Genomic DNA, 16,553 nt, shown 5'->3' with positions numbered 1-16,553 from the left:
TACACTGTTTATGAAGTACTCATACAAGTACAAAAATTTGACTATCATGCTGGTTCCCTATATCCTTGAGAATGAAAAAAGTCAGACCAGAGAATGACTCTTCCCTATCAAAATAAAATTCTAGTTCCTTTCCTTCTTGTAATATGACAACTTCCTATAGTCTTGCCTGCAAATGAGTAAGTGAAATATTACTGCATTCTGTCCTACAGACTTGTGGGATAGAAATTTACTTTAAATTGGACCTTTCCAAGGGCCCATTATGAAGTTATACTTGTTTACTCAATATTTTATACATAGATTTTGGTATTTTGATTCTGATTTTGAATTTTTTTCTTCCCTTTCTCCCAAAAGTTTAACTTTCTTCCATATTTCTTCCCTTTATATATTTTTGGTTTTTGCTTGTTTTGTTTTTTATTGTTTTTGAATTCTTTAATAACTGACTCATACACCCCCATAACTCAACAATGCATCCTGAGCTGAACTGGATTTTTTTAACATCCGCTTCAGGGGGGATTGTATTTTAATAAAAATACAAGATTTTGAAAAGGTTTTATTTGTTTGTTTGAGAAAGATCTTCAAGGAAGAAGCTTGCTACTCCTAAATCCAGAGAATGAACTGCTGCAGAAAGATGCCAGAAAACCTATATTACATCAAGATCAAGAATGAACCGTGGGGTGTGGTTGTTTGAACTGAAGGTTGATTGAATTTATTTTGAATGTACACTCTTTTGCCAAAGGGGACTGCCCCCTAATTGGCTTTTGTCAATGTGCCCAGAAAAACATTGGTTTTGCTGTCTCTCTCTCTCTCTCTATCTATCTCTCCTATTTTCCCTTATCTCTAACTATTGTAATTTCATAGCTGGTATGTTTACAAGACCCATCGGAGAGATTAGTCTTCCTTGGGCCTCAGGGGGGTTTGTGAATTTCAAAACTACTCAACCCTATTCAGACCATTCTTTAGAAGATAGGATTTAGCTATTTCCTGATCAATAACAATAGAGATACTTGGAATAACAGAATCAGGTCTTTGAAACTACAATCTCCACCCTACTCAGGGTAACAAGATTAGGAAGGGCTGCAGCAAAACTCAAGATTTAATTATTTGAGAATATGGCCTTCAACAGACATGTGCAAAAAGGACAGACTTCTGGGAGGTCCTGGGTCAACCTAGAGCCACCATTGGCACATGTGAGAGACAGGAAGTGAGGTAGAGGACAGCTCAGGAGTGTTCGGGACTTCCTGTGTGGAGGGAGAAAGGTGGATGGAGCCTGGTGCTTGGAGTGGAGGAGCCCATAGACTGTTTCTCCATTTTGGTCACTTGAGTGATAGGGACTGATCTATTTTCTTTGCCTCAGCAATCCAGGGCCTTGGGCCTTTGGCTCAGCTGAAGCAGAGTGGGTATTTAAGCCTTCTTTCCTTCTCTCCCTTTCCTCTCTCTCTCTCTCTCTCTCTCTCTCTCTCTCTCTCTAATACTTTTCTTCCTCCTGTTTGTAATTAAACACCATAAAAAAGGTTGATAGCTGACTTGAGTTTTCATTTAGGAATTACATAGCTGAATTCCTTGGCAACGTTAAATTAATATATATCAGTCTTTTACAGTGATTTCCATATCACAGGTGATGGTCTGAACTTCCAATGAATATAGTGCCTGGCTCATAACCTTTCTCTCCTGCCTTCATATTAGAGGACTTCAACATACAAACTGATACTCTCTTAAACACTGCTTTCTAATGCCTCAACTTACTCACTTCCCCTGACATACTCTATCCCTTCTCAGAGATGGTCAGACCAATGATCTTACCATTGCCTAAAAATGTTCCCCTTCTATGTTAATGAAGTCTGAAATGACTTTACTTAATAACCATCTATTGTTATTCCACTTTTCCCTCTGTCTTGCAACCTCAAACCCTATTCTTCATCTTTACTGCAAACTACAATCCTTCCATCCCTCAGCTTTTTCAAATGTGGAATGGCTATACTCTCTATCCTAACTTCTTGGTGAAACAGTTCAACTCTACCTCCTTCTCTAGAATCCTTTGCCCCCTTATTCAATTAATAATCCTGCCCTGCCAAGCCTCAGCTATGTTTTACTATCACCATGTGCTGCCACTGCTCCTAGTTAAGGTGGAATGAAATGAAGAAAATCATGCAACTGATGATGAAGTCATTACAAATTTATGTTACAAAATGTCAACTAAACCTTACTTATAGCAAAACAATCCTTTTACACCTCCTTAATCCATTTATTATCCTTCCCAGGAGAGCAGATTTTCCAAAATTTTTCATCTTCCTCAAATCTTGCATAGCTTCTCCTTTCCCTATGTTCTCAGGTGAAAACCTTGTCCCATAATTTACTGAAAAAATGGAAGTCATTGGACAGGAGCTCTCTCTTCTCTCTTCTTCCTCATCTCACATCATGCAATTCTCTCTACTACCATCTTCTCCTTCACTGCTATCTCGTTTAAAGAAACAGTTCTTCTTTCTAAGGATCCTATTCCATTGTGTCTTCACCCAAGATTGCTCCCTCTATTATCCCTACTCTTTCATTTATCTTCAATCATTTCCTGTCCATTGTCTCTTTACAAGCTACCTACAAAAATGTCCATATCTCCTCTACTCTCAAAAAACTTTCATTTAATCAGTTCATCCCCACTTGCTACTGTTTCATATCTCTTCTCCCTTTTGTGGCTGATAATTTTTATCTACACTCTTGTGTAAATAAATAGCCTCTACTTTATTCTTCTTCTCATCTTAATTCTTTGAAGTCTATTCAGTCTTCATCATTCAACTGAAAATGCTCTTTCTAAAATTAACCATGACCTTGATTGCCAAATTTAAAGGTGTTTTCTTACACCTCATCCTTCTTGACTTCTCTGCAGCTTTTAGCACTATTGATCATCTTTTTTCTCTTTGAAACTCTCTTCTAAGTTTACTTGACACTGAGTTTTCTTGATTCTCTTCCTACCTGATATCTTCTTTTCAGTAGTCTTTGTTTTCAGTATTCCTCATCCAGGTTCCACCCACTGAAAATATGTCACTCCTAAGGCTCTATTCTGAGCCCTCTTCTCTTCTCCCACTAAACTATTTCATTGGTTGATCTTATCAGTTTCCCAGGATTCAATTATGATATTTACATTAATGATTCTCAATTCTACTTCTCTAGGCCTAACTTCTCTACTAGCCTCCAATCTCACATCTCCAACTCCCTATTAGTCATCTCAAACTGGAAGTATTTTAAACTCAACATATCCAAAACTGAACTTATTATCTTTCCCTAAAAACTATTTTTTCTTTCTAATTTCCCTATCACTAGTGAAGGTATGACCCTCCTTCAATTCACCCAGGCTCACAATCCAGATGTCAGATGAGTGATGCTACAAAGGTGATCAATCAACAGGCCATGGCAACAGATAAGGAATCAAGGACATGAGCCACAAGGAACCAGGAGGTTGGTATTGCCTTCCACTCATGGGGAAGTTGGAGAGTGTTTGAGGGGAAAGACAGGATTAGAACCCAGGTCATCTGACTCTAAGTCTATCACTCTTATTTTTAGAGGGCCACCAGATTACAAGTTTCTAGCCAAAGTTGGTAAGAATTATAAATGTGGTCAACAGAATGGTATCTATCCTGCAGGAACCAAATCAATTCCTCTTTAAAGTTTCAGACACAACCTATTCAAAATCCAAACCTACATTTATCTCAAAAGTTGACCAAGAAAATGTATGTACATTTTAATTCTATAAGCCAGGTTAACAAGACCCAAAACACAAGATATCTCATCATTCAGTAAAACAAAAAAGAGCATTGATCTGAATGGTTATGTAGGTTCTTCTCTCTACCTAAGAGTTTGCATAATATATGGAGAGGCTGGTTGAACAAGTCCACTATCATCTGTCTATACTTCTATGGGCAATTATACCAAAGAATTACAGAAACGAGAGTTGGGAGGGCCCAAAGTAGCCATCCAGCCCACTCTACTCTACATCTTTTGCAAGATGCCAATCAAGTAATCATCCAGCCTTTGCTTGAAGAGCTCAAATCAGGGAGCTGCTCTACCTCCTGAAGCAGACCCATTTTACTTCTAGATCAGTGATGGTAAACCTATGGCACAGGTGCCAAAGATGGCATGCAGAACGCTCTCTATGAGCATGCAGCCACCCTCTCCCCCATATACCCCCAGAGTTAGTTGGAAAGGCAGAGGGACTCAGGTGAAGCTGCTCCCCTCCCCCTCTCCACCATGCCTGATGACATTTTTTCACATACCCTGCCCCTCGGCCCAGCAGCCAATGGGAGAGCACAAGGGGTGATATAGGTGGCTCAAAGGCAGCATAAAGGGAGCACAGTGCTGGGGCCACTCCCCTCCCCCTCTCTACACTCACTGAGGACATTCCTCACTTCCTCTGCCCCTCTGCCCAGCAGTAAAATGGGAGCTCCCTTGGGTAGGTGAAGGGAGGGACCACACAGGACATCATGGGGGGCAGAGCATGAAATGAGGTCTCTAAAAGGTTCACCATCACTGGCCTAGATCTTCCCACTGTTAGGAAGCATTTTCTTTATATGGACCCTAAATTTGCCTTTGTGATATTTTGACCAGTTGGATAGTATTAGTTTTTGAGAAAACATGGACAATACATAAAATAATACCTACTTTGCTTATGAATATTAGTTTACATTCTTCTTGTTATCCATTATGAAATGTTTTATCTTGCCCTAGACTGAAAGAACCTAAAATGGAAATTGCACAAGGGAAATCCTGCATAGCTAAGGTTTTAGTCCTTTATCATTTTCCTAAAAACATGTTTATTTCTTTTTCTTTAAACTCACATATGCTGCCCAAGCGTTTGTAAAGTTTCTGAAAATTTCTATTAAGAATTTAATTCTTGGTATTATTGAAATAGTTTTCAAAGACCCCAGTTCCTTCTAATACCTAGAATTACCCAGCTCACATAAAAATGGAATAATTAAAAAAATAATACTCCAAATCAATGCAAAAAGAAGAGCCAGAAATGATATTCCTTACAACTCTGATGACTGCTGCTATGAGCCCTGGCTACCATGTGGAGGATGCTTTCTTTCTATTGACCATACCACTGACATCAAGATTGTTTTTTCAAAGATGTCATCAAAGACTAGACCTCTCCTGCAAAGCTGACTTTGAATTAAATGTTGTGCTAACCAGAAAAAAAAAATCCTCTGACAAGGGAATTTCATAGGTATCTAAAATAAAGGATTTTCAGAGGGTTTTTGAAAGTCCAACTTCTGTGGAGACATAAAAGTTGATACTTTGGCTGTCTTCAATCCTCCTTGTCATCTGTAACCAGAATCTGGGTCTTTAAAAGCTCTTCTCTGAGGTTTCGATGAGGTCTCTTTCTCAAGTCACAACCAAAGTTTGTCTTCCCAATTAAAGCAGCTATTAAAGGCCAACTTGTAAAAAAAACAACATTTAATTGGAAAGCGAATCACCTAACTACAAGAGGCAGACACATTCTCCAATTAAAAATCTGACAATGTCTAGCAAAAATAAAATAGCATCTCCAAAATGCCAGCTTGCTCATTTTACATGTAAAAAGGCTGCCTCCACAAACTTCAGACCAAATAAAAGGTTAGGAAAAATCAATATAAATGGAAGTAAATGTCTTCTGTATAGAAAAAAACAAAAACAAAAAACAAAAACAGAAACAGCAGGTAGCCAGAACTCTCTCCATCCAATTAGTTCCATTTCAAAAGGCCAGTAGCAAGGTTAAATAACCAAAAACTTGTAGCTGAACTTTGAACCCAACATCTTTTTGGTATATGATTAAATTTTAAGAATTTTCTCTCCTTCTGTTCAGTTACTTCTGTGGCTCCCTCCAAATAGCATTTTACAGACCTGAAGACATCCTTATATCCCTATATTTGACCTAAGAAAGGATAAATTTGAGTACCTTCTCAGGAGCATAGTTTTACAAATAATGACAATTTCCGCCAAAGTACTCCAGGTGTTTTACAAATATGCATCTGCCCAGCACTACAAGTATACTCTACCTGTCCCTTTAATAGGACTCCTTAGGAAAAAAAAAACAAAAAACATTAAAGTCTTTCAGGTAAAAAACCAAGTCTTCCATATTCAAGTCAATCAATAAGCATTTATTAAGTGCCTGCTCTGGGTCAGGTAAGCACTAGATAAGTTAAGCACTGAGAAGACAAAGAAAGGCAAAAGATAGTCCCTGTTATCAAGAAGCTTACACTCTAATGAGGAAGCCAACCTGAAAACAGTTAGGTATAAACTATATACACAATAAGTATGAAATAGTGAATAGCAAGAAGATTCTAGAAGTCAGAGGGACTGGGAAAGGTTTCCTGTAGAAGGCAGAATTTTAGCTGGACTTGAAGGAAGCCAGGAAGTAGAGATAGAAAGAGAGGACATCCCAGATATGGAGAATGGCAAGTGAAAATGCCCAGTGCCAAGAGATGGACTGTCTTGGTTGAGAAATAGCAAGGAAGTCAGAGTCACTGGATTTTGAAAAATATATGGAGAAGAGGAGTGGGAGGCAAAAGAAGCCTTGAAAGGTACAGAGGAGGGCAAGGATAAGATAGACTGAATACTCAACAGGATTTTTTATATGATCCTAAAGGTGATGGGGAACCTCTGGAGGTTACTGGCAGGAGGAGGAGAAAAGAAGTAGGAATAACAGATCAGAGCTTTAGGAAAATCACTTTGACAGCTGAATGGAGGATGGATTGGAATAGAGAGACTTGTGATAGCACACCAGGCTACTAGAGTAGTGCAGGGATAAAATGAAGACAGTCTTATCTACGTCAGAATGACAGTAGAGGCAATACTTCCATATCACTGAAGGAGATGAATTTTGAAACACAGTGATGGACTCATGGAAGCTTTTTTTTTTTTCCTAAACCCGTATCTCCTTTCATAGAATTAATATTAAATGTTGGTTCCAAGGCAGAAGTGAAGTAAGGGCTAGGCAATGGGACTTGCCCAGGATCACACAACAAGGAAATGTCTGAGGTCAAATTAAAACCCAGGACCTCTCATCTCTAGGCCAGGCTCTCTATCCACTGAGCTCTGTACCTATCTGCTCCAAGTTCAGGCCCATCTTTGGAATGGTAAGAGAATGAGAATAATCTTCCTTTCTTTATATAAACATTTATTGATCTCAGAAGCCATTTCAGATGCTATTGAATCTAACCTGTACCTGAACAAGAATCAGTTCTATAATATGTACAAGAAATGGTCATCTCATCTTTTGAATTAAGACCTCCAATACAGAGGACACTCACTGCATCCAAGTAAATTCATTTTATTGATGGATTGCTCTCTCAGGATGGGGTTTTTTCCATCTTAAGCCTAAACCTGACTCTTTGTAACTTATGCCCATTCATCCCTAAGTTCTGGCCTTAGATTCCCATGATAGTGCTTCAAATATTTGAAAACAAAATGTATGTGTGACATTGGGTAAATCACATAACCTTGACTGCCTAGTCTTTGCTGCTCTTCTATTTTAGAATTGATACTAAGACAAAAGGTAAGGGTTTTTTAAAAATTATATTCAAAATACATGGACACCAGCCCATTAATTATCCTAATTATGCTCCTGTGAAAACCCTCTAACTTGGCAATGCACTTCCTATATTAAGGCAACTTGAACTGGGACAAAACAATGCACAAAAATACAATCTCCTCCCTAAGTCCAAGCTCAGAAGTTTGTCACCTTTTTATTAACATGGACCTGTTTGGTAGTACTGTGAAACAATATGGACTCCTTATCAAAATAATGTTTTGAAATGCATAAAATAAAATACAACAGATTATAAGGGAAAGCAAGGATATTAAAATACAATTAACCAAAATACTGAAAAAACAAGTTCCCGGGGAACTCTCTTCTGTGATGCTCCTAGCAGCTTTTATGGCTGCCATATCACTGTTGTCTCATATTGAGCAAAAACCACTAAAACTCCCAAGCCTTCTTAAGACAAATGCTGCCCAGATATGCCTCTTTCATCTTGTATTGATGAAGCTGATTCTTTTTAACCCAAGCATAAGATTTTTTTTACCTCTCTGTATAAAATGAAGTTAGATTTGGTCCAATATTTTATCCTGTTGAGAAGATCAGGACAAAAATGGTTTTCCCCTCGTTAGTTCTCCACTTTTTTAAGGATGAAATTACCATTAAGTCAAGTCAAGAAGTTATTAGCTGCTCTGCTTTTGGCAGTGAGAGTTCCAGCTGATGCCTTGATAAATTTAAATCTCAGATCACTACCATATAATGGCTCTATGCCAGGCTTGTAATATTTCCTGAACTCCTCATTTATTTCCATTTTTGTTTGAATAGTTTGTATGGCAATATCCTTTCAATTTCTACCTTCATTAACTCAAATGTTCTCTACCATGTTTTTACCTTCAGGTTCTTGAATTTCCTCACTGAGTATATCTTCTTAATATACAATGCTACTCTTTTTACCAATGCTGTTTCTTTTGAATAAACTATGTCCTTCCAGAGTTATGCCAGCATTGTTTTCACTCTACCAAGCTTGGGCAATACCCATGAGATCAAATTTGTTTTCTGCAAGAATAACAGAATGTCAAATTTAGAAAGAGCCTCAGTGGACATCTAGTCCAACCTAAAGCCAGAAAAGAATCTTTTTGACAACATAACTGACAAGTGATCATATGGTCTTTTTTCGAAACTTCTAATGAGGTCACCAAGCAATTGGACATTGGTCCATATTACTGGCTCCTCATACTTTTGTGTGTTAGAAATCTAAGGCAACAGGTTACTAGCTCTTTTCTCAAATTTTGCTTCATGTGAATGTCTGGGTGTTTATCCTGCCACTGTCCTTCCTTTATTGAAGTTACTCTTCATGGTTTCTAGCTTGGTCATCATACATAGGCAGTCTTCCAAGTCTCCTTTTATTGTGGTCTTGTTCAGTCTTTCAGTACAACTCTTTGGACAAAAGTCCATAGAATTTTCTTGGCAACAATACTGGAGTGATTCACCATGTTATTCTTCAGTATGTCCGCACTGTATAGATGAGGAGCTAAGGCAAATAGGGGTTAAATGACCTGCCCAGGATCAAACACCAAATAAGTAGCTAAGGCCGATTTGAACTCAGATCTTCCTGACTCCAAGCCCGGTGTGCTATCCACTGAACTTGGGTCCGCTCCACTCCTCCTACTTCTTCCATTTAAATCCCTTTGTTGAACATACAGTTGCAACATCACTAATGTCTGAGTATCATAAAACATACTGGTTTTACTTTTGGATCATCAGTAATCCACCCTCAGTGCAGTAACAAGATAAAGCACTTCTGTGCTTCCCTACAGCCCTCTTCTCTCTACATCATTTGGATATGAAGCTGTAATTAATTTTTAAAACCTACACCAAGAGTTCCCAGCATTTTCTGGTCCTCATGTTCCTTGGCTTTCAATAAACATTCCCTGACACCCCGTTCAATAGGAAAGGAAATAAATTCTAAAAATTACTGTGCATATGGCACATAAGAAAAGCTCTCGCATATATCCCCTTTTCCATATGAAAGAAATAAATTGATGCATTTCAATAGGATAATAGAACTACCAAATATTCTGCCTAGTCCCTTGACAAGCTTCTCATAATCTACAGAATACATACTCTAGATTGGAAATCTCTGCCCTAGACAAACTAACCAAGTTCACCATTTCACACCCATTAGGTATAACACTCTCAATTCCACATGAGAATCTGGCATTTGGAATATTTTCTGATTTTCATGAGAGCTTTCCACTCATGTAGAGTGCCAAGGAAATAAGAGTCCTTACATTATAGCTAGTTGTTTTATGGTTAGTATGGCATAAACAAACATGAAAATGTTCAGTTAAATTTTTTCAATTTATTAACAAGGCAATCAGGGAAACTACACCAATACATAATATGCATCAGCTACAACCTACACCTGCAGATACTCTGCAAGTGATTAGAAAAAGAGTAAAGGAGTTTTATATGGACTAATAAAAAGCGATGGAATTGTCCCAATGGAGTAGATGATACCAATAATTCAAACTGTATTTTCATGGGGGCAGGAAAACTGTTAGCCTAAAAATATCTAAAAAATATCTCTCTTGTCATTCTCTCCCCATTCTTCAAAGTGATTGATGTCACTGTTTCTCCGGCACAGACATTGACTTTTTTCCCAGTTATGGTATGGGATAGAAAGAGAAACATAATAACACATGAAAAGGACAATTGGCAAGATTCCCAAGTGACAACTACTAAGAAATATTGACAGCAGGATAAAAACACCAACTTGACCCATACTTCTAGATAATCAAGCAAATGTATGATCTTCATCCCCAAGTCATCATATAATCATCAATATAATACTGTTTAAGTGTACTCCTTTTCATCCTCAACTTTTGAAAGAAAGCATTGTCCCTTTGGTCTAAAGAGGACAGAGATACCACAAGGAAGAGTCATTTACACAATGGCAAAGAAATCAAAGTGAATAAATTCCAGGGCCTCCAAAAAATCCTAAGGGAGAACAACTTGCAGGGATCCAGGAGAAAAAAACACCATTCATAAGGAAAGGATAAACTATGGGAGTGGAAACGCCGAGAAAAAGCAACTGCCTGAATACAGAGGTTGAGGGGACATGACAGAGGATGGACTCTAAATGAACACTCTAATGCAAATACTATCAACAAAGCAATGGGTTCAAATCAAGAAAACATCTAATACCCAGTGGACTTACGCGTTGGCTATGGGGGGGGGGGGGAGGAAAAGAAAATTATCTATGTCTTTAACGAATAATGCTTGGAAATGATCAAATAAAATATATTTAAAAAAAAAAATCCTAAGGGATTTCTGAGCAGAGGCAGGGTCTTACAAGGTGCTTCACAAGCATGAATCTGTATGCCATGATATCCTCTCTATCCTAATCTTACTACATGAACAGTTCCCCCTAACAAGAAAGAGTAGAGTCCTAAGAAAATGAATGGAAATCAATTCAGTCACATTATGTTCTAACCAGCATAGAGGTATTTGAGGTAGCTGATAAAGAGGATTGTTCTCCATCTCTTTATTCCCAAGTTTTCTCAGTTATTAAAACTTCCAAAACTTCCAACCCATGCTTAGGGTAATCATGGGATATAAACTAAAAGTGAACTATAGGGGAACTTTGTTAGACTGAAAAATGCAGAGATAACATAGTCCTTGTAGATGAAACTGAATGAAACATCAATGCTAAAAATATTGCTTTGTATATAGTAGGAATTTGACAAATTTGTTAAATGATGAATGAATGAAGGAGGAATCAATGAAGTCTTTTCCAACTCTGAGATCTTGTGAAAGCAAGAATCTAAGATAATGTAACCAGGTTTATGGAACTGTGAGTTCATCTCACAAGGTCCTAGAGATTCAAATAACCATTTTTCCTAACTTCCATTCCTTACCCAAGACCTCAACATAGAAAAAAAAAAGAACAACAAAATAAGAAGGAAGTAAAGGAAAAAAGAAAACTTGTTATCAAAACCGAGACAGTTAATTTTTTCCTCTTCAGGAAAAAACCTTGTACTATCTTCTAGAATCTATTTAGATGAAGCAAGTATAGGTTCAAACACAATAATAATATTTCTCAGATACTACTTTGAGGAACCATAACTAGTTTTTGTTTTGTCTTGTTTTTTGAAACCCTTAAATCTTCTCTCTTGGAATCAATACTATGTATTGGTTCCAAGGCAGAAGAGTGGTAAGAGTTGGGCAATGGAGGTTAAGTGACTTGCCCAGGGTCACACAGGTGAAAAGTGTCTGAGATCACATTTGGACCCAGGACCTCCTGCCTCTAGACATGACTCTCAATCCACTGAGCCACCCAGCTGCCCCCCATAACTAGTTTTTTTAAATAATCACACTCTAAGCACAAAGTACTAAGGCACTTTGCAAATGATGAAAACATTCTACTAAACAAAAGAACCCAGGACCCATAGGTGCCAAGGGTCAGTCATGTGTCAGCCTTAATCAGTCAATGTGCATTATACCAACCTAGCTATGACAAACACAAACACAGCAATCGTTCAAGTGCATACATTTTATTCTCATTATCTGAAAAAAATAAATAGGGAGCAGATTTCAGGTCTTTAACTTCCCCCTTTCCTTTTCCCTCCTCCTATCCTCTCTCCCCACCAAATTGGAAGCAAAAAGATTAGAAACCAAAGGCAACATTAAATACAAATGCTTCCCCAGGATGAGTACAGGAAGGATGCAAATGTTTTAATGTTTTTTATTTTAATACACCTCCCAACTTTCTCCAGTTACACTCTCACAAAAAGGATTAGGAAACTATAGTAAATTGGATAAATGGGTTTAATTTTGTGATTGAAGGCTAGGGATCTGATCTTATCCATCAATAGATACCACCAAGTGCCAAGCTAATGATGGGCAAACATTTTTTGGAAAGAATAAGTGAATGTGTGGCCTTTATCAGTGTCATCTACTAAGTCAATTATTTCTAATTTCCAATCAATGAACATTGGGCTTTATTTTTACAGTGTAATACCTCAGTGCCAATTCAAATATTAATATTAAGAACTGTCAAGTGAAATTCACACACACACACACACACACACACACACACACAAAATGGGGCAGGGTGAGGTTTATTCCCACCTTCTCAAAAAAAACTTTATTCAGCATGTTTTTTCTACTTAATTGTGTTGTGTGGAACATCCCCCTGGCAGTGTAAGAAACAAAATGAATCACTCTAGGGCAGAAGCCTAGAATGAAACTGACCAGATGCCAAAATGAAATCCAACTCTTTGCCTTCTCTAAATTAATGATGGGAATAGATGATGATCCTAATAGCTCCTACTGACACAGTGCTTTACGTAAATAGTTTAGGTATTTTAACTCATCCCATCCTGGTGGTAAGGATTCATTCTTTCTTCTTCCTACCCCCAACCAATTCATTCAGACTTGACAGCTATTTTACTTCCAAGGCCTAACATTAAGAAAGCAAACACAGGGCCCAGGTCAATGAAATGTATCTAATTTGTTAAGGAGAGAGGATGGGGAGGAGTCTGGACAGAATCTGATGAGGATATAACTCCTAAAAAGGAGGATGCTCATGCATTCCTCTCACCGAGGGTTCTTGTATCAAACCTGTGGCCCCAGTGCCCGAAGAAGTGAGCCAGGGCACAACTCTGACAGGGACTCCAGAACTCCGCCCCCCCCCCCCAAAGCCTAGGCAAGAGTTGCTGACCACCCCTCCCTAAGCTTCACTCGGCGTTCAGGGCCCCAGGTATGTTTGTTTGGATGGATGAATGGAGGGAAGGATGGATGAAAACCCCTTGGTTTTCTGCCTCGTATCCCCACCTAGCCTTGCTGGGGGCTGAGGCCCTCTGGGACAAAGAGGGACCTTGGGGGGGACCCGGACCGCCTTGGGGGAGCAGGGGGCGGGGAGCGCGTTCCCTGGGACTAGCTTCCCATCAGAGGCGGGGAGGGAGGCGAGGGGAGGGTCCAGAGGATGAGAACCACTGACAGCCTTTCCCCTGTCCCCTAGCCAGGGTTCAGACATTCCGGCCCCCGGCCCCTGAGTGCGGCTTTCTGCCTCCGCCCTCCCTCACCTGATCACGGAGATGAGCAGCCCCGAGGGGTCTTTGCTTTTGCTGACTGTGCTCCTGTACTTCCCAACAGCTGCTTCTGCCGCCATCTTGGTACGGGGCTGAGGGGGAAGAGGTGAGGAGGAGAGAAGAAGCGGAAAAAGGACGTGCAACCACTGAGCGCGAACCCCTTAGGAGTTTCTAGCAATCGGATGAGAGCAGGGGAGTTGCTGTACGCGTAATTATCCAATAGTAAAAATGAAAAGGCGGGATCAAAGTTCTCAAGCTTCTCTGGCGCGACGAGCACTTTTCCCTCAAAGCATGCTGGTACTTGTAGTTCTGTGAATGAATCGTGAATTTCCGCTGTCAAGATCATTTCCCTCTAACATGTGCTGGAAGTGTGGCAAAATTAAACCAATGGAAACTTCATAAAGTCTCAGGATCATTGTTATTCATTTAGTTTTATTATAAATCGTAATGTTTCCCCTTGTACTTGATCTTAGGATTGTCCACGTGATTTTAAAGTTATGTGTGGGTTTTAAAACATCATTATCCATTTGAATGAGGAATTCTTATGGGTTAAAAAAAAATACATAAAGGACAAGAGCTTTGGTATTTACCTAAACAGTCAGAATCCTGTTTTCTATTAGTTTGATTTTTGAAAGTTTCAGACATTTTAACTCAAAACAATTATGACTAAAACCCAAGAGAAAATTCAATTAAAATAAGAATTTATCTTTGCTATTTAAAATTATCCTTTTAATTTTTTATTTGTGTTTGATGTACACATCTGGCTTATGCCAATTTTATGATATCTTCAGATAAAGCTAAAAACAGAGACAATTTGATAAAAGAAGTAAAATTATACATGTCTAAAATTTTTAAATGGTCCTCTAGCAGAATGAAGTACAAAGGGGAAAAATGTTTAATCTGGTTAGATTTTTATTTATAGTTTTTTACATTACTTGAAACTTAGCAACTTTACTTAGTGAGTTCTACTTTCATGTACCAGACTCATTCATTATGTCAAATACGGAAGCAAAAAAAGAGCCAAAGGGAAAAGTCTAAAGAGCAGAAAAATGATGGAAAAGATAAAAAAGGGGCGGGGGTTATTCCAATAAATTTTAAAAAATAACTGTGAAGATTTAAAAACTTCTGAGAAGAGGGTAAATTGAATTGTTTCAGGCATCCTAATGTTATGAATCAGAATTCTCCAAAGACTGCAATTTTTTCATTAAAGTCAGAAAAAGAACAAAGGCAACAGACCAAGTAGAGGATTCAGTGAGTATATCTACCTTGAATCAATAACTCTAAATTAAACCTTTAACCAATAACTTCCAGGTCTCTTCATTCTTTGCTACCCCAGTTGTTTCATACTGCTCTATTTCTTATCAAGTGACTATTAGGCTAAAGAATTCTGGAAGGGCATTAAACTGTATACCTCTATGTTGGCCTATACCTATGGAGCCTAAATCCAGGAAAAGGATTCTGGAAGTTTTGCCATCAAAGATAAGAAAGGCCTACAGACTTGTCTTCACTTTCTGTTGGAGGCCAGACTACAATTTGGACAAGACCTTTGAACTAGCAGAAGAATAGAAATGGGGAAGGGTAAATAAAAACTTACAAAAATAGGACTTGGAGAAAAGCCATCCTGTCTAGAACTTGAAGTAACTAGAGGGATTTAAACCTATTAGAATAGTAATGGGGGAATATTGCTCATTCAAGAGTATCTGCTTTATTTTTCTCTTTTTTTAATGAAATTTTCTTTTAAAAAGGAATAAAATAAAAAACTAAGCATCCTCTCTCCTATAAATCAAATGCCACACAAAGATACAATAAAAGATCCACTCAAATTTAAAAGGACAAATTTAATGGTACAGGAACCATTAGATGAGTTGTAGGACTAGAGTGAAATGCTCACACTGGTGCACAGTGGAATATAAGAAGAGAGGGATAACTTGGTACCTAATTTCCCTCATTGTCTAATGTTTTAAACTTTTGGTTTATATCTATTTTTTTGTTCCAGAGGTGTGATAGAAGGATTCTGTGATGTTAATTGAAGGAGGAAACTCTCAATAAGGAAACTCTTTCCATTAGCATAAATTCACATTTTGTTGTTAGTCATTTTCAGTCTTGTCCAACTCTTCATGACCCTATTTGGGGTTTTCTCAGCAAAGATACTAGAATGGTTTGCCATTTCCTTTTCTAGCTCATTTTATAGAGGAGGAAACTTGGGTCACACAGCTAGGAAGTGTCTGAGGCCAGATTTGAACTTGGGAAGATGAGTCTTACTCCAGGCCCAGCACTCTATGCACTAGCTGCCCACCACTCCACAAAACCTCTGCAATTCATTGTCTTAAAGAGTTGCCCAGGGTACTTGGAGGGTTTAAGTGACTCTTCTACAATCACATAACTAGGCATCAAAAGCTAAACTTGAACCCAGATTCTCCTGTGTCCAAGGCTGGGCCTTTATCTGTTATGCCTAACAGTCTCTCCCTTTGCCCAAAGTGTGATCAATAAATGTGTTTTGAGTTTAGAATGAATGGAGGTCCTTGAACTACTCGGGGCAGGAACTAGTGCCTGTGCAGATTTGATTTCATGTTGTCTGCTCAATTGTTAACTGGGATGGAGCTGAGATCTTATTATTACATTTGTAAATACACCCAGTGGGTCTTAAAGTCAGGGGAATATACAATTAAATTAAAATGCTTTGACCTCCTCAGATGAAAAGCTGAAGATAAATCCACAGTATTGATATCTTATTATTGTAGATCAATGAAGTGTGTAAGTGAAGCTAGCCTAGCAGTTCAGTAGCCTCTTTGGGATCTGTATCAAATTGCTATTCACGCAGCATCGAGGCTGCAAATGGTATTGCGGGGAGTATTCTAGAGACAGACTTTAGAGGAACCAGCCCTATGGTCAGAACTCAGGGACCCTCTGTTACCCTGTCCCTCTTCAGCATACCTGACTGAATCCCTACTTCC

General features: G+C 38.5%; 1 protein-coding gene across 1 annotated transcript in view; it reads right to left on the bottom strand.

Moving 5' to 3' along the window:
• Positions 1-13,778, bottom strand: part of EXOC4 (exocyst complex component 4) — a 940,142-nt gene extending 926,364 nt beyond the window's left edge. The window contains exon 1 of the mRNA XM_001367316.5: positions 13,594-13,778. Within this exon, the coding sequence (XP_001367353.2) occupies positions 13,594-13,679 (86 nt within the window). The 5' untranslated portion in view covers positions 13,680-13,778. The remainder of the gene's footprint in view (positions 1-13,593) is intronic.
• Between the last annotated feature and the right edge of the window lie 2,775 nt (positions 13,779-16,553).

This window comes from Monodelphis domestica, chromosome 5 (genome assembly GCF_027887165.1).
Source record: "Monodelphis domestica isolate mMonDom1 chromosome 5, mMonDom1.pri, whole genome shotgun sequence".
Classification (NCBI taxonomy): domain Eukaryota; kingdom Metazoa; phylum Chordata; class Mammalia; order Didelphimorphia; family Didelphidae; genus Monodelphis; species Monodelphis domestica.
Note: the sequence above shows the minus strand (reverse complement) of the source record. Positions and strands in the feature narration are given on the sequence as shown.